The sequence below is a fragment of the Anguilla anguilla genome, chromosome 3 (genome assembly GCF_013347855.1).
Source record: "Anguilla anguilla isolate fAngAng1 chromosome 3, fAngAng1.pri, whole genome shotgun sequence".
Taxonomy (NCBI): domain Eukaryota; kingdom Metazoa; phylum Chordata; class Actinopteri; order Anguilliformes; family Anguillidae; genus Anguilla; species Anguilla anguilla.
In genome coordinates, this window is record NC_049203.1 from 39,338,238 (window position 1) to 39,356,494 (window position 18,257).

At 52.0% G+C, this 18,257-nt stretch overlaps 1 protein-coding gene across 6 annotated transcripts in view; it reads right to left on the bottom strand.

Moving 5' to 3' along the window:
• The window catches only part of pcnt (pericentrin), a 61,680-nt gene that overhangs the window by 33,505 nt on the left and 9,918 nt on the right, over positions 1-18,257 (bottom strand). For all 6 annotated transcript variants that reach the window (XM_035408693.1, XM_035408689.1, XM_035408692.1 and 3 more), the window contains exons 6-21: positions 15,752-17,902; positions 13,947-14,042; positions 13,052-13,150; positions 12,526-12,760; positions 12,044-12,123; positions 11,230-11,431; positions 10,035-10,156; positions 9,678-9,777; positions 9,194-9,440; positions 8,899-8,977; positions 8,218-8,434; positions 7,104-7,312; positions 6,272-6,591; positions 5,327-6,161; positions 3,235-3,444; positions 1-111 (exon numbers count right to left, since the gene is read on the bottom strand). In XM_035408693.1, the coding sequence (XP_035264584.1) occupies positions 1-111; positions 3,235-3,444; positions 5,327-6,161; positions 6,272-6,591; positions 7,104-7,312; positions 8,218-8,434; positions 8,899-8,977; positions 9,194-9,440; positions 9,678-9,777; positions 10,035-10,156; positions 11,230-11,431; positions 12,044-12,123; positions 12,526-12,760; positions 13,052-13,150; positions 13,947-14,042; positions 15,752-17,902 (5,313 nt within the window). The remainder of the gene's footprint in view (positions 112-3,234; positions 3,445-5,326; positions 6,162-6,271; positions 6,592-7,103; positions 7,313-8,217; positions 8,435-8,898; positions 8,978-9,193; positions 9,441-9,677; positions 9,778-10,034; positions 10,157-11,229; positions 11,432-12,043; positions 12,124-12,525; positions 12,761-13,051; positions 13,151-13,946; positions 14,043-15,751; positions 17,903-18,257) is intronic.

Genomic DNA, 18,257 nt, shown 5'->3' on the forward strand with positions numbered 1-18,257 from the left:
CTTCAGCTGGGCTAGCCGCTGCTGCAGCACCTTCTCCGCCTCCTCCTGGAGGCGCAGTCGTTGCCGGGATACCTCCTCCTCCAGCTCCCGAGCAGAGGACTCCCTCAGCTCCTGGGATCAGTTAACAAACAGGGTTATGTGACGCAGCAATGGCAGGCAATCACACACACAGCACGAAGTCACACACACAGCTCTACCGGTCACACACACAGCTCTACCGGTCACACACGCAGCACAAAGTCACACACACAGCACTAAGTCACACACACAGCTCTAACGGTCACACACAGCACGAAGTCACACACACAGCACTAACAATCACACACACACAGCACTAAGTCACACACACAGCTCTACCAATCACACACACAGCACTAAGTCACACACACAGCTCTAACAATCACACACACAGCACTAAGTCACACACACAGCTCTAACAATCACACACACAGCACTAAGTCACACACACAGCACTAAGTCACACACACAGCTCTAACAATCACACACACAGCACTAAGTCACACACACAGCATTAAGTCATACACACAGCACTAAGTCACACACACAGCTCTAACAATCACACACACAGCACTAAGTCACACACACAGCTCTAACAATCACACACACAGCACTAAGTCACACACACAGCACTAAGTCACACACAGCTCTAACAATCACACACACAGCACTAAGTCACACACACAGCTCTAACAATCACACACACAGCACTAAGTCACACACACAGCACTACCAATCACACACAGATCTAACTGTCACACACACAGCACTAAGTCACACACACAGCTCTAACAATCACACACACAGCACTAAGTCACACACACAGCACTACCAATCACACACAGATCTAACTGTCACACACACAGCACTAAGTCACACACACAGCACGAAGTCACACACACAGCACTAAGTCACACACACAGCTCTAATAATCACACACACAGCACTAAGTCACACACACAGCTCTAACAATCACACACACAGCACTAAGTCACACACACAGCTCTAACAATCACACACACAGCACTAAGTCACACACACAGCTCTAACAATCACACACACAGCTCTAATGGTCACACACACAGCACTAAGTCACACACACAGCTCTAATGGTCACACACACAGCACTAAGTCACACACACAGCTCTAACAATCACACACACAGCTCTAATGGTCACACACACAGCACTAAGTCACACACACAGCTCTAACAATCACACACACAGCTCTAAAGCCGCGTTTCCACCAAAATTACCCGGAACTTTCAGTCCCAGGAACTACTTTACCAGGAACTAAAAGGTTCCTTCAGCCAATGGTTGTCTGCGTTTCCACCGGGGTCTAAAGTACCGCGAAGATTAGGCAAATTAGCCCACTGACGTTGTCGTCGGTCCATCTGTCATATTATTTCTTCTGTAACCCCATACTACCACCGAGGTAGCCTACATTATTTTCTAATAACCGGGACAGCCCGGAGGGGTTTATTCCACTTATATACAACGGGTTACCAACAATGACTATATATGGTTACTTTTGTATTTATTGATTTTCATATATCCTCTCAAACACATTCATTAACAGCAGAAAACATGCACACGTTGTTAACAATTTGCTGTTTTATTACTTTCTCGTCGTCAATTCCATATAGGCTAATCGCAAAATGACAAGAATAGAACGAAAACTCGGACTTGCGTGAAAATGTAAATTAGTAGTGGTACAGCCACCGTTTGCTTTCCTTCGAAGTTACTGCTAGCCGAGCAGCGAAGTGTGCCCTCCAGATGCGAACCATGCACCATAAATGAGTCCATAGTCTTCCTGGTCTTTTCGTGGAATTGAAAAATGGCAGTAAAATTACGGCAGTCTGAAAAAGCTAAAGGGAAGATGACTAGAATTAACCTGTTATTTTACCCGGATAAAAAGTGCGGAAGGTGATTTCCAGTTTGCTTGTACTGTATCACCAATGTTAATTATGCAGAACTACCGCATACCTCACATAACTGTATCAAACGTTTTGAGTCAATTACAACGGGCTAACAAAGAAAATCCGGAAGAAAATATTCAGCAACCGAATTAATCCGTTTGAATGTTTTGGTAGCCTACGTAATATGCTGTCCCAGCACGAATGCTTAGCATTTTATAAAACGAATACTAAAGCAAGAAAAGAACAGAAGAGCACACGTTATAATTCCAAGACGTTATAACCAAGAAGTAGGCTACTGCGCCGCATAACATACAAGTTTGATTTGAAGTTATTATGAAAATAAATTGGTTTGCCGGTGCATATTTTCAAACATGGCGGGTAATGGCGGAAAATAAATACAACACAAATGCTACGAGTACTCGACCAATCAGAAATGTTCAGCGCTGCAAGCTCCACCCAAAAGGTTCCTGTACTTTCGGAAAGTACTACCTCCCGAGCAGGAACGTTTTGGGGGGTAAAACAAAGCCCCCAGAACTAAATTTAGACCCTAGTTCCTGCGGTGGAAACGCACTGAGTTCCTCAAAAGGTTCCTAGTTCCGGGGTATAGTTCCTGCGGTGGAAACGCGGCTTATGTCACACACACAGCTCTAATAATCACACACACAGCACTAAGTCACACACACAGCTCTAACAATCACACACACAGCACTAAGTCACACACACAGCTCTAACAATCACACACACAGCACTAAGTCACACACACAGCTCTAACAATCACACACACAGCTCTAATGGTCACACACACAGCACTAAGTCACACACACAGCTCTAATGGTCACACACACAGCACTAAGTCACACACACAGCTCTAACAATCACACACACAGCTCTAATGGTCACACACACAGCACTAAGTCACACACACAGCTCTAATGGTCACACACACAGCACTAAGTCACACACACAGCACCAAGTCACACACACAGCTCTAACGGTCACACACACAGCACGAAGTCACACACACAGCACTAAGTCAGAGCACAGTGCTCAGTCACAAACAGCGCTCACAGTCAGAGCACAGTGCTCAGTCACACACAGCGCTCGCAGTCAGAGCACAGCGCTCACAGTCAGAGCACAGTGCTCAGTCACACACGCACAGCGCTAAGTCAGAGCACAGCGCTCATAGCCAGAGCACAGCGCTCACAGCCAGAGCGCAGCGCTCAGTCAGAGCACAGTGCTCAGTCACACACAGCGCGCACAGTCAGAGCACAACCCTAGCCCGTGTTTCACACACACACCTGCAGCTGCTGCTGGTGCAGAGCCCCGAGCGCGGCCTGCCGCTCCTGCCCCTGCCGCGCCTCGGCGGCGCGCAGCTCCCCCAGCTCCTGCAGGGCGGCGCCGTGCGCCTGGTCCAGAGCCAGCAGCTCCCGCCGGAGGGTCTGCAGCGCCCCGCGGTGCTCCGCCTCCACAGCCTCGCGCTGAGACGCCAGGGCCTGGGCCAGCTCCGCCTGGGGGACGGGCAGAGGGCGGGGTCACTCCGGAGGACGCACGCGCACGGCGGGTTACACCGATGCACAAACGGCACTGAATACATGGGGGCTGGGCATGTAGGACTTTGCTCTACCATTACTGGGGCTGTAAAATGAAATGTGACCCGACTCATACTGCATGTGAAACAAACCCCATTTAACACCTACGCAAGACACCGCTAGGAAAATGTGACACTAGCATTAGCCTGTAATTTCCACATCACTAAACAGGGCTCCAGAGTGCAACCGTTTCACTCGTGTACGAGGGTAAAACCTGCCTAGTGGCACTAAGCATTTTCACTGAACGCACCAGTGTGACTGGAATCTAGCTGGTCCGATCGAGATCTGATTTAGGTCTAAGTGTGTGTGTGCGTGCGCGCGTGTATGTGTGTGTGTGTGTGCGAGTGTGTGTGTGTGTGCGCAAGTCTGCTCTCCCTCCCGGACAGCACAGCCACAGGATGCTTACGGAACAAATCAGAAGCAGAGAACTGATCGACTGCTTAGTTTACCTTCTCATAAAAGAATATAATAAAAGGATGTGGTACAACACAGAAAACAATGCTGTGCCGTGGATACAGATCCATTCTACTTAAGCACCTCCCTCAATCAACAAACCTCCGAACAAGAGAAGCAGGGCGAAGCTTTCAGACACGGTTCAGCTCAGCACACTGTTATTACAGCAACGTTAATATTTAACTATCCTGTTTAACCCAGGTGAGCATGAAGCCGTTGTGACTTCGTCTCCACACACACAAACGGCCAAACCGAAACGCCGGCTCGGTGTTGGGGGTGGCAGCAAGCCGTTTCATTCCCATGGCAACGAAGAGGCGTTTGGGAGCAGCCCCCCGCTCTGGAAGTCTTTAAGCAGAGTCGTTAGCCGTTTCAATAGCCCGGCAGTTAACCGTCTGGGCCTTGGCTGTTGGCCTCATTGTTAGAACCTGTCAGAACTAGAGTGACTAGCTAATCATTACCGCGGTAACCTCACATAGATTAACTCGGAATTATTGTGCTAGTAGCAGATTTAGAGCAAGCTGATACCGTTTCCAAGCACAACAGGTGTGCGGTAATCACGCAATGTATCAGTCCAATCATGATCTAACTGCCAAGGTAAAATGAGAATGAAACAAAGTGGATTCATTCACTGACGGCTAATAAAGAAGCATCCACAGCAGGGTACATGGTTACATTGCAGCACAGAGGGAAACCCTTCAAGCTCGACTCAAGCCCATTCACAAATGCGCGGTTAGCAACTTGAACACACCAACAGAAGAGTTCCTTTTCGGATTGTCCAGACAAGTGAGAATTTACTTTGCTTTTCATTTACATGTTTTAGAAACCAATTAGTGCATCATAACGATCCTCCCCCGCCCCCCCCCCCCACTTTCCCCTCAATGTACCCAAGCTCCCCAATAGAGAACCGGGGTATAAACCAAACCCTTTAAGTGTTTAGTAACCATGGATTCGGAGAACTGCCACACCCCTAATCGACATACATGTTATAAATATTCCATTCAGCTGAACACATGAAGCTGTGTTTACAAGCAGCTAAACACAGCAAGTTAGCAGGTGTCCGGAAATTAATTGGCTTGCGAATTAAGCAGGTGAATCAACCCACCAGAGAGAAGACACAGATATAGAAACACACCATCAGCATGTGGAACACGCCCAGACTACAGTTAACCACCAGGACTACTCAGGGTTACAGCTGCATTTACACATTAATATGTCTTTATATAAATGCGTAAAATACAGAAATGTATAGGACTGCAATGCTGTACAGCGGAGTAAATCCAATGGTTTTGTGGGGTCAGAACTCGTTTGTGAGGCACAGAGGGGACGTGCGCTCATGCTCGTCTCTCACCTGTTGGGCGTCTCTGAGCTCGGCGGCCATGGCTGTGAACTTGTCCATGTGGACCTGGGCCAGCTCCCTCCTCAGCTCCTCGGTGACGGACAGCAGCTGAGCGCGGTGCTCCGCCCCCAGCCTCTCCAGCTCCGCGGCGCGGCCTCCCTCCGCCTCCTCCCGCTCCCTGTCGCACGACTCCCTCAGCTCCCGCAGCTCCCTCTGCGCCTCCTCCCGGGTGGCCTGGATCTCGGCCAGGTAGGTGGTCTCCAGGGTGTCCATGTTGGAGAGCATCCTGGCCTCCAGCTCCTCCCTCTCCTGCCTGTGGCGGGCCTGAAGCTCCGCCTCCTGAGCTTCCAGCTGGGCCAGGTTGGTCTCCTGCAGGACCGCCTCCAGCGAATCCAGCTCCGCCTTGTGTTTCGCACACAGGCCCGTTTCCAGAGCGTCCAGCTCCGCCCTGTGCTTCCCACGGAGGTCCGCCTCCAGAGCGTCTAGCTCCGCCCTGTGCTTTCCGCGAAGCTCCGCCTCTAGTGCGTCCAGCTGGGCCCTGTGCTTCTCACGAAGGATCGCCTCCAGTGCATCCAGCTCCGCCTTGTGCTTCCCATGAAGCTCCGCCTCCAGAGCATGTAGCTCCGCCTTGTGCTTCCCATGAAGCTCCGCCTCCAGAGCATCTAGCTCCGCCTTCTGCTTCCCATGAAGGTCCGCCTCCAGAGCATCGAGCTCCGCCTTCTGCTTCCCAAGAAGGTCCGCCTCCAGAGCGTGTAGCTCCGCCCTGAGCCTCTCCCCATGCTCCTCGCTCTGCTGCAGCCTCAGCTCTTCAGCGGCTGCCTGCTGCTGCTTCTGCTCTTCCTGCAGCCTGCAACCCACAAACCCATTACAGCAGCAGCCACAGCGACCCTGCTGGTTAATCAGCTGCGTATAGAACAAAGACCCCAGTCAACCCGCACCTCCCTCCCGCCCTCCTACCTGCTCCGAGCCTCCCGCAGATCGGCCGCCGCCCGCTCCTCCAGCCGGGCCCTCAGCTCCTTCGCCTCCTCAGCCGCACTGTGGATCTCCTGCCGGGCCGCGGCGAGCTGAGGGTCGTGCTCGGTCTCCAGGCCGTGCTGCAGGGCGCGCAGTCGCTCCCGCTCGGCCTCCAGCTGCAGGCTCAGGCCCCGCCTCTCCTCCGTCAGAGCCGCCGCGGCCTCCTCCCGCTGCCGGGTCAGCTCTAGAGCCGCCCGCTCCCGCTCCTCTCTCCGCGCCTCCTCTACCGCCGTGCACAGCTCCTCCTCGCAGTCCTGCCTCAGCTGACATCACAGCAGACATCAGACTGTGTTACACTTCATCCAACCCATGACACAGGCGGATAGAGAGACACACCAGAACACAGGCAGGCAGGCAGACAGTCACCCCAGAACACAGGCAGGCAGACAGTCACCCCAGAACACAGGCAGGCAGACAGTCACCCCAGAACACAGGCAGGCAGACAGTCACCCCAGAACACAGGCAAGCAGGCAGTCACCCCAGAACACAGGCAGGCAGACAGTCACCCCAGAACACAGGCAGACAGACTGTCACCCCAGAACACAGGCAGGCAGACTGTCACCCCAGAACACAGGCAGGCAGACTGTCACCCCAGAACACAGGCAAGCAGGCAGTCACCCCAGAGCACAAGCAGGCAGACAGTCACACAATCAATTCTGATCACAGACAGATAACGTTTTAGCCTGCAGAAAAACCCAATCCACAGTGCACACACAGCCGTTTCTCACAGGTAATAACAGCATGCAGGACCAGAGCTCCAGAGCTCCGGGCTCACCTTCTCCTGCGCTTGTGAGAGGAGGTCACCGTGCTCCTCCCGGACCCGCCTCAGCTCCGCCGCGTGCTCCTCCGCCAGCGCCTCCAGCTCCCGGATGCGCATATCCAGCCGGGCTCGCGCCTCCTTCTCCTCCTCCGCCTTCGCCTCCGGCTCCTTCTCCGTGCTCGACGGCGCCTCCTCAGCGCTCTGACCGCGCAGCTTGGTGAGCTCTGTGGGGGTCCGAGCGGGAGCTCAGTGTGAGCGGACAGGCGCTCGGAGAGGACCGACTCTCTGCACACTGCGGCTACACGGGTTTCCAACGGATCGCAGAAAAACCCGCCCAAACCAGTTTTTTAAAAAAGGCTAAACGGGAGTCGGGGAGTGTTCAGAGCTAACCCTGCAGCCCAAGGAGGACGCGAGCTGTGTCTCCAGTAGTGGTGCGCTTGGGCCAACGTGTCAAAACCACAAACGGAAGCACAGGTTAAAACAATAGATGATTAATTTAAATATTTTACAAACCAGTACTCAATTTTGAAAACCAATAAAAGCTAAATCTGCCTACTATGATTTTCAAACAAGGGAAGTTTAGAAGTGCATACAAACAGATGTTTTTTTTACTGCTGAAAAGAAAGTTTCCTTTTTTCATTTTATGCAACATAGCAGTATTTGTAGACCAGCTGTGTAATAAATAAAATGTTAAGCACTTTTTAAAAATATATATATATTAAAAGCTAATGCTGGATGTCACTATTTTTTAAAATCCACAATGCCTTTTGGTGAGAATCTCGAAACCACCCATTTTGGACTGCGCCAGATTTGCACCCATGTTGAGACTCACGCTAACATAGTTGAGGATTCCCCACTGAAGCTCCAATCAGGAGGCTTTCTAGTCTCAACCAATCACAGAGCAACAAAGTAAACAAATTCAGAACGAGAATAGGAATGACAAGGGTTGGGCCTCCGGACAGTCAGGGGCCTAAGGGAGACAAGGTTTTTTGGAACGTTTTTTCAAAATTCCAAGTCAGTGTTCTGTAACTCCATTGCTTCCAATTACAAGTCGTTACATCAGCATTAGACTGTTCAGTTATGAACATTCTTGAACCTTAAAGGGTTAAAAACAGGGCGGGGCGGAGACCTTTGATGTGGCTGCTGGAGAGCCTGGCCCGCTGCTGCTCCAGCTCCAGGGAGTGGCGACTCTTCAGGTCCTGGATCTGGGAGAAGTAGCGGTCGGTCAGGTCGGTCTTGGCCTGCAGCAGCTCCTCCCTGTAGGCCAGGCTCAGGCTGGCCCTCAGGTGCTCCAGCTCCTGCCGGTGCCTGCCCTCCAGGTCCACCCGCAGGGCGTCCACTTCCTCCTGCCGGAGACGGGGAAACGAGGCTGACATCACGCGGTCGGGTTTCACAGCCCTCAATCGTAAGGGGAAAACGTAAAAAGTCTGCAAAGCCAATGAACCCTTCCAGCTGAATTTGATAGACACCAGCCATTTGGAATTCATGGCAAATGAACATTCCAAACAAACGGTTTATATGATCGCAAAATTCAGGCAGTGTAACTGTAGGGACTCGCTTAACATATGAAACCATTTCGTCTGAATATCATAATCTCGGAATTACTGCAGAGCCTTCATTCCTGTAAATTGGCAGTTCCGAAATTTCATTCAGACATGGCCCATTTCAGTTTGGTTTATCACCAGAATGTTAGGCTGCACGTAAACGTAGTCACTGAACCAAACACCAAACCTGTATTATGGCCTCACTATTCATCCTTCTTGCATTCCTTTAATGTCAAAGGAAATACCGAACTTCAGTGCAGTAGTACCTTGTGCTTTTCCAGTTTAAGGGTGATCTCGGCAATGAGGTCATTCTTCTCCTCAGCTGGTTTCCCTTCAGAAAGGTAGCTGGATAAAAAAGGCACACTTCGGTCAGTCTTCAGTTTGGGTTAGCACTTTGTACACTGCAGCTGAAAACAAGCTCCATTGCTACATGATGCAATAAACGAGCGCCGTTGCTACATCGCGAGACTGCTATAAACAAACTCCGTCGGTATGTCACGACACTGCTATAAACGAGCACCGTCGGTATATCGCGATACTGCTACAAACGACCCCGCTGACCTGTCGTCCCCGGTCTTGAGCACCGAGTCCTCCAGGTCGGCCTCCACCAGGCGCAGCTGCAGCAGGGCGATCTCCTGGCGGTAGCCCTCCTCGGCGGCCCGCAGGCGCTGCTCGAAGTAGGCGCGCAGGCCCTCCAGCTCCGCCTCGTTGTGCTCCTGGATGTCGCGGCGCTGCTGGGCGAACTCCTGCTTCAGGCGCTCCATGTCCTCCACGCGGGACGAGCGGGCCAGCAGCTGCTCCCTCAGCTCTGCGGGCAGAGCACAGCGCACCCTGCTCAACCGCCCCCCTTCCTGCCGCCGAGCCCGCCGGCTAGCTAGCTAGCTAGCTAGCACAAGCCGCGCTACGCGAGGTCAAATAAAGCTCAGCTCTCAGAGCATCTGCCGTGTGGGTTCACCCTGTTTTGTTGACTTGTGTGTTTCAACCTCACCAGACTGCTCGGACTGAGGATGATGAAGATGACGGCGGAAACGGGCGGGCCTCTTACCCCCCAGCTCTTGTCGGCTGGCCCTCATGCACTCCAGCTGGGTCCACAGATGCTCAGAGCTCTGCTTCACTGCGGTGTGCTCCGCCTGCAGCTTCTCCAACTGATCCACACATGCGCGCATGCATGCACACACACATACAAACATAAACACATGCATGCACACACATATATACACACACACGCGCGCGCACACACACAAATACAGGCACACAAACACAGGGAGGCAGACTGGTGAGGACGTACTACTCAGACAGAGTGAGATAATCAGTGCGCATGGAAAGGGAAATGAAAGAGGAGCAGGAGCATTCCTCTGCAGGTGGGAGCCCGGGGGGCGGTGTGAACCAGCCGCACTCTCACCTGCTGCTGCAGCTGCTCCTCCCGCTCAGTGCCGGCCGCGCCCAGGCCCTCGAGGTGCTGGGCACGGTCCCGCTGCTCCTGCAGGACCACGTTATGGCTGGAGACCAGTTCCTCCACAGCTCCTGGAGACACGGTTACCATCGATTACTATTCCAAATCTTAAGCAGCGGTATGCAAATAAAAGCTCCACGTTAACACACAGAACCTCTTCAGAAGCACCTCTAAAAAAAATATTAAATGTTAGTGATTCACTAAATCAGTTCTCTTCCTTGATTTTATAGTTGTTTTCTTTAAAAGGATTGTGCACTAGGCTCAGCAAATACACTTGCAAACTGGTCTTTCACCTTGGTACCTTGGCCCTTTGAATTGGTGCCCTAGTAACCTTTTTAAAACAGCTGGGGAAGGAATGCACTTCCACAAATAGCTTTTAATTTGAAACTACATTCCCCACATTTTAAAACATACTTGGCAGTGTACACGTAATGTGCCTACTTGTATGTGCCAGATATCTAGACGAGAATATATGCAGTTCAGTATAGATGAATTTAACTAGCTGGATGATGATGCATACTGCAAAAGCCAGAAATCTACTTGGGTGAAGGAGGCTGTTCAGAGCTATGAACAGCTCTCATCTCTCACTTCTCCTCTTCCTCTAGTAACTCTTAAAAGCAGTACAGAATTTGGAGGGATATGTCCACACTGACTACTCTTCACAGTCCAAAGATGTTCACACAAAAAATGTTTTTCACTGCCCAATATGTTTTGCACCACTCAATTATTAGAACCCCACCAAGTACGGCTGCCAAAAGTCCTGTATCAGTAACATCCTAGAGCAGCACCATCTGTTTTTACATTAATTTTAGATTCACCACTTTCATTACAGGGCTCTGCAAACTGCTGTTCGTAGCTATAGGCCTCTGGCGACATCCCAGCATGCCAAAAAATGAAAATGTGAACGCTCTAAATACTTGTCAGCATTGAATAATTTAACTCATATTAGTCACAATTTACCAACTGCCATATGTACTCTAACCACAGTTCAAAGTCATCAGTCTTGCCGTTTCCAGCAACTTCCAGTTAAATTAAGAGTCTAGCTAGCTAAATAATGCTATTTGACAAAGCCTGTGTTGACCTGGGCTGCATGGGCTGATGTATAGCTCTGGAATTATGGGAGCGCGGTCATGTGATCACTCACTGGCGGCCGCATCTCGATCAGACCAGGCCTGCCTCAGCTCCTCCTCCAGGGACCTGAAATCCTGGTCCTTGGAGGCCTGCAGCTGTTCCAGCTGTCCCAGCTGCCCCCTGGTGTCAGACAGGGCCTGCAGGGTCTCTGCCAGAGTGGCCTGGACCTCAGCCCGGGCCTTCTCTGCCTCCCGCTCCCAGTCCTGTTTGAGAGCCTGCGACAAACCAGCGCACACTTTCACATGACTGCAACTCGTCAGGACATAGAGAGGCTGAAAATTCCTCCTACACACACATTACATTAATACCCTTAGCAGTGGCACTGCTTGCAAGTCATTCTAAAATGTAATTTGGCTGAGAACTCCCCCAATACCTGTGCCAGCTAGCGAGACAATAAAGCTTTCCCCATAATAGTTTGGCAAGCTAGCTTGCTCAGGCATTTGGATCATGTAGGAGAGACTATAGCAGTTCCTATTGTTACTTCTAAATGAACCAAATAGCTGTTCGCTCTGTCACCATCAAAACCACTACTGGACGTATGTAGAGAACATGGGGAGACTATTAAAAAGAGCAGATAATGACTGGAAGACTTCACCAGATGATCTAGTGGACCAGTTATGCTGGACTGCCAAAAGCTATTTGTTCCATTTGCCAGACAATTACACATACTGTACAGCATGGATTGCCTCTTGCCAAGAGTGCAGTTGGATGTTCAAGACCCTGACCGCAACATAACATGACAAATATAATTGGTTCTACAAAAGCTTCCAAACCCATTGTAACGTTACACGACTTCAGCTAGGTGAATTACCCAGAAGCCCAAATACCTTGATTTTATCTGCCTCCAGGGCTTCCATCTTGGAACGGTCCTCGGAGATCTGCGATTCCCATGTCCGCTTCAGTTCATCTGAAAACAATGCACCATCATGCATGACACTGGAAAAATCACCATGGCAACTGAACCAACTCAAAAACTATAAGCTCGAGGTCCACTCTCTACAAAGGGCCTCAGGAAACTGGAATATGTGCATTTTCACAAATAAAAAAAATAAAAAATTAACAGGCAAGCTGAATTCAATCAAGTTTTTCCCTCAATTATTACATTTTTAAATTACATTTTTCCCCACTTAATTTGATTAATTTCTATTTCTGCATTACCTTAATAGGGTTTGCAAAATCAATATTGAAATATTGAATCTTTTTAACTGCTTTGACAACCCTCTTTTAGAAAAATAAACTGTGTTGGCCAGAGAGCCCGCCCACAGCCCCACCCACAGCCCCGCCCACAGACTCCGCCCCCCTCACTCACCCAGCTCGCGCTGGTTCTCCAGGCGGCACTGCTCCCTGGTCTTCTCCAGCTCAAAGAGCTGGCGGGTCTGCAGCATGGCGCTCTCCTGGGCCCACTTGTCCCTCAGGCTGGCCTGCAGCTCGCTGAGGGCCGCCTCCTTGTCGCGCTGCAGGTTGCTCTGGCTCAGCTCCAGCTGCGCCGTGTGCAGGTTGGTCAGGCTCAGGCGCAGGGCCTCCAGCTCCAGGGTCTGCTGAGCCTGGGTACATAGCGCAGCTCTCACTGAACTCATATGGACTCTGGCACAAAATGGCTGACATTTCCATAAAATAGCGCACATTCCAAAAAAGCAAAAAAAAAAAAAAAAAACAAACAATCCAGTTAAAGTACAATAAAAACGATGGGGATGCCCATTACAGTGGTAGGCGTGGCAGCCGATTTTGCGTGGGAGTATACACATGTATGTGCGTCCATGTGAGCACATGCCTGTGACAGCGTGAAACAGTGTGACCCAATGTGTCTGCAGGAGCGCCTTTGCGCGCGTGCTAACCTGTGCTTGGAGCAGGTGCTCCTGGCGTGCCGCCTCCATGGCGTCCTTGTGTCTGCTGGCCAGCTCCGCCATCTCGCGCTGGTGCTCTCGCTCGTGCACCTGTGTCAGGAGAACAGGGAACTTTGTTTCCATGGGGACAAACGATGCTCTGCATACATTTATTTACTGTTGTTAGCCGCTAGTTGTAAATAAAAACTACAGCTATGTTCATAGTTTACGTTGGTTATGAAGACGTTATGCGTTTTATTTTCTAACTGTGAATGAGGCATCATGTGCTTTCACTCTCCCTTACGGCAGTGTAGTATAATGGCTAAGGAGTTGGGCTTGTAACCTAAAGGTTGCAGGTTCGACTGCCCGGTAGGACACTGCCGTTGTATCCTTGAGCAAGGTATTTAACCTGTATTGCTCCAGTATATATCCAGCTGTATAAATGGATACAATAAGTCGCTCCCAATAAGAGCGTCTGCTAAATGCCTGTAAAACTAAAAACCTTTCCATCTTGTCCTCTCAACAGCAATGTTACTCAGATGACAAGCAGTGCATGTGTTTGGAGGGCGGGGCTTTGGAGGGAAAGCTAAGGTGAGGGGGTGGAACATTTTTTTTCAAAATCTAGCTCTCGCTTGTTTCTCCAAACTTACAATATGCACATTTAAAGTAGTTCAAATCAATAGCACATTTCACATTAATTTATTATTAGGCTATGTTAACATAACACTTGTTCTAAATAGAAACATTGATGCCTTGAACGCGAGTTTGATGTTAAGATTTTGAAGTTACCAAAACACGCATTTCTTATAAGAAAAAACGAATGCTGAAATATTCGTCGTAACGTTCGTAAGCACATTACCGATCAAGTGTGATCGTACGCATGTTCCGTAAATGAGGCCCAATGTACCTGCTTGATCAGGGCAATCTGCGTCTTCTGCTCTTCCTCCAGTCTGGCCTTCTGGTCTGCCAGAGCCCTCTCCATCTCCAAATTAAGAGCGCGCACCTGGGGACACATGCAAAACACTCAGCACTAGGGTCTGGTTCAAAAACATTCTCCACTTACAAATTCAAATATCTAAAATATACTGTGTATATATATATATATATATATATATACACACACATACACACATATACATATATATATATACATATACACACACACACACACACACACACACACACACACACACACACACATTTGGGTTGGATATTGTCAGGTGCCTTGCAATACAAAACACATACAGGTTCACAGTATGCATTCCGATACACGGGGATGTGAATTTTTAAAAGCAAAGTTTTTAAAACCAAATCTAAAGAAACAGGAGTACCACAGCTGTTTATCGTGGACACTAAAAGCACCGATTCACGTGTACTCCAAAAACACTGTACCAAGAAAAGCAATCAAATTATCAACTAACATATGTAAACAATTCAGTAACATGAATGTTAGGACCTATCCAAAGGTGAACAGGTGCTTTTTATAAAGTCTACACATCACAATCCTTCTGTGAAAAAAACGTCATGTCTTTAGATATTTATTTTCTTTTTTTGGAATGGTCAGTGAATGTTTCTGTGAGGATGCAGCATATGGAACCACGACACTAAGAAGCTATAAATAAGCAAGCATGGCCAGTTAATAACTATGACACTTACAGCTAGTCCCAAACAGGGAAGGCATGCAAGACAATCATGGCATCTGCAGTTCCTTATTTCATACACAATCAGTAAATTCGTAACTTAACGTTGAATAGTTTTTGCCAAATGCTTCTGTGTTTAAATGTAGACAATGCTGATGGCTAAGAACAATATTAACATAATAGGATTAAGTCATAAGAGGTTCAAAGCTTAGCTGAGAATAAGTAACAAATCTCTGAAGGACAAAAATGTACTTAAGACAGTCGTGGTGTATTAAACTGTAACCCACTTGAATACTCCAGAAAAGGGGGGAGGAGAACACAGACCCATGGGAAAAAGAGGAGAGAACACAGACCCATGGGAAAGGGGGGAGAACACAGACCCACGGGAAACAGAGGAGAGAACACAGACCCAGGGGAAAGGGGGGAGAACACAGAACCAGGGGAAAGAGAGGAGAGAACACAGACCCAGGGGAAAGGGGGGAGAACACAGACCCAGGGGAAAGGAGGGAGAACACAGACCCAGGGGAAAGAGAGGAGAGAACACAGACCCAGGGGAAAGGGGGGAGAACACAGAACCAGGGGAAAGAGGAAAGAACACAGACCCAGGGGAAAGAGAGGAGAGAACACAGACCCAGGGGAAAGGGGGGAGAACACAGACCCAGGGGAAAGGAGGGAGAACACAGACCCAGGGGAAAGAGAGGAGAGAACACAGACCCAGGGGAAAGGGGGGAGAACACAGACCCAGGGGAAAGGGGGGAGAACACAGAACCAGGGGAAAGAGAGGAAAGAACACAGACCCAGGGGAAAGGGGGGAGAACAAAGAACCAGGGGAAAGAGAGGAAAGAACACAGACCCAGGGGAAAGGGGGGAGAACACAGACCCACGGGAAAGAGAGGAGAGAACACAGACCCAGGGGAAAAAGGGGGGAGAACACAGAACCAGGGGAAAGAGAGGAAAGAACACAGACCCAGGGGAAAGGGGGGAGAACACAGAACCAGGGGAAAGGGGGGAGAACACAGAACCAGAAAAAAACAGAGCAATAGGCGAGTGGTTTGAAGACCAAAGCACTGACCTCCTCTTGGTGTTGTCCCTGCAGTCTGCACAGCTCTTCTTGGTGAGCCAGTCTCAGCTGGGCCATGGCAGCCTCCACGGCCTCGTCCTGCTCCCGGCCCTGCTCTGCGAGGGTTTTCCTGACGCTCTCCAGCTCCGCCTCCAGGGCGCTCTCCTTCTCCTTCAGGGCACGCAGCTGGCTGAGGAACTCCTCCCGCTCCGTCTGCAGCGTGTTCTCCGCGTTCTTCGCTCGGGTCTCCTCCTCTCCCAGACGCTCCCTCAGCGCGGCCTTCTCCTCCGCTCCCTGGCTCAGGGCCTCCTCCGCGTCGGCCAGGCTCTGCTCCAGGCGGCTCAGCCCGGACCGCAGGACCGCCTCCTCCTCGCCGGCCTCCCGCAGGCGCCCCTCCCTCTCCTCCAGCTCCTCCCGGAGCGTCCGGAGCTCCCCGAGGGCCGACTCCAGCTCCTGGGCCTTCCGCCCCAGCTGCTCGGACGCGGCCTGGCCCCTGGCCTTCTGGGAGTCCAGCTGGGCCTGCAGGCCGTCCCGGTGCGCCTGCAGGGCGGAGAGCTGGCGGCCGAAGAGGGCCTGGACCTCGCTGGTGACCGAGTCCCCGGCCAGCTTGCGCTCCTGGACGTCGCGCACCAGCCGCTCCTGCTCCCTCAGCTGGGCCAGGAGCAGCTCCTTCTCCTCCCTCAGGTCGCCGATCAGGTCGCCGGTGGCCAGGAGCAGAGGGTCGGCGGTCCGGGCGCCCGGGGGCTGGCCGGTCTGGTCCGGACGCTCCGGCCGGCTCCGGAGGAGGCCGAGCTCGTTCCTCAGCTCGTCCGCTTCGGAGGCCTTGAGGCCGACCGCCTCCTCCCAGCGCTGCCTCTGCTCGCGCTCCGCCTCCAGCTCCCAGCGCGCGGACTCCAGCTCCTTCGCCGCCTTGCTCCACCTCTCCGACGCTCCCTGCGCCTCCTCCGCCTCGCCGCGGAGCCGGCCCTCGAGCGCCTCCACCTGCCGGTCTCTCTCCTCCAGCTGGGCGCTCAGATCCCTGCACTGCTCCACCAGCAGAGCCTTGCCCAAGTCCACGACCTCAGAGTCCCCGTCCATGCCGGGCGAGGCAGAGGAGCGGGTCGGCCCCTGACCCGAGATCAGCGAGTCGCCACCTTCGTCTGGGCCCAGAGAGGCAGAGAAGTGGGCTTGCCACTGATCTGAGATCTGTGACTCTTCATTAGGCTCAGCCGCTTCGTAGCCTTGGCCGCAAGGCAATGACATATCCGTGAACTGACCGGCTGCCTCGTTGTCATCTTGGACTAGGCGTGCAGACTTTGGTCTTTCGAGTTCTACCGGACCGTCCACCTCGAACCTGTAATTCCCGGAATTCTCCAGAAGGCTGTGTTCCAGGCTGTCCTCGCCCCAGGTGCTGTCCCTGGGGGCGACGGAGGCCAGGTATTTCTCCATCAGGTGGTCGGGGTCGCTGGGGAAGGAGAGGTCCAGGCCGGGCTCCTCCCTGCTCTCGCCGGCGGTCTCCTGGTTCACGTGCTCCTTCTGAGCCTTGGCTCCTCCGGGGCTCTCCCCCGGGTCCTCCGAGCCGCTCTGGTAGCTGCGGTCTCCGTGGTGCTCCCGGAGCCACCGGACCTCGTCCCTCAGGCTCTGCAGCTCGGCCTCGCGGTCGCCGCCCTTCTCCTCGGCCAGGGACCGCAGGCGCAGCTCGTAGTTGGAGATGTCCGCCTCGTGCTTGGCCCTCAGGCGGCGGCCGGCCGCCTCCTCCTCCTGCAGCCGCTCCTGGGCCCCGCGGACCAGCTCGTTCAGCCGGGCCAGCTCTCGCCTCAGCTCCTCCTCCTCCTCGCCCACCTGCCGGGCCTCCATGCTCAGCTCCTCTCGGACTTCGGCCAGCTGCTCCTCGAGCGCCCGCCGCTCCTCCTCGAAGTCGCGGACGAGCCGCTCCAGGCCGCGGCTGCGCCCCCTCTCCGCCTGCAGCTCCGCCCGGAGCCGCTCCGTCAGGGCATCGGCGCCGTCCCCGGCGTCCTGCGCGTGAGTCTCTGCGCCGCGGTCGCCGTTTCGCGGAGCCGCTGGCTCCTGGTCCCGAAGCGACAGCGCCTCGTGCAGCCGTGACTCTGTGGTGCTCAGCTTCTCCAGCAGGCCCGTCGTCTCCGTTTCCTTCAGCGTGAGGAGGCACTGCTGCTCTCTCGTGAGCTACAACAGGCCAAACGACAAGCTTACAAAGTGAGCTAAAAGCTAATGGTCTATCCATTACAGCAAGGACTTCACACTCAAATCCTGGAGGGCTGCTGAATCTGCTGGCTTCTGATAAGTTTAGCACTTAGGTTTAGGTTGGCTAAAAAGACACCTTGCTTCCAAGGCCTATACTGGCTTCTGAGTGAAAGGAAAAAACAAAAACCAGCAGAGACTGCAGCCGTCCGGGACCGGAGTTTGAGACCCCTATATTATAGCCTTAACCTCTTAAGGAACAAGCCAAATTTTGCCAATCCTTGCCCATTTAGGGGGTACCCTATTTAAAGCTTTATAACTCCAGACGTGAACACCACAG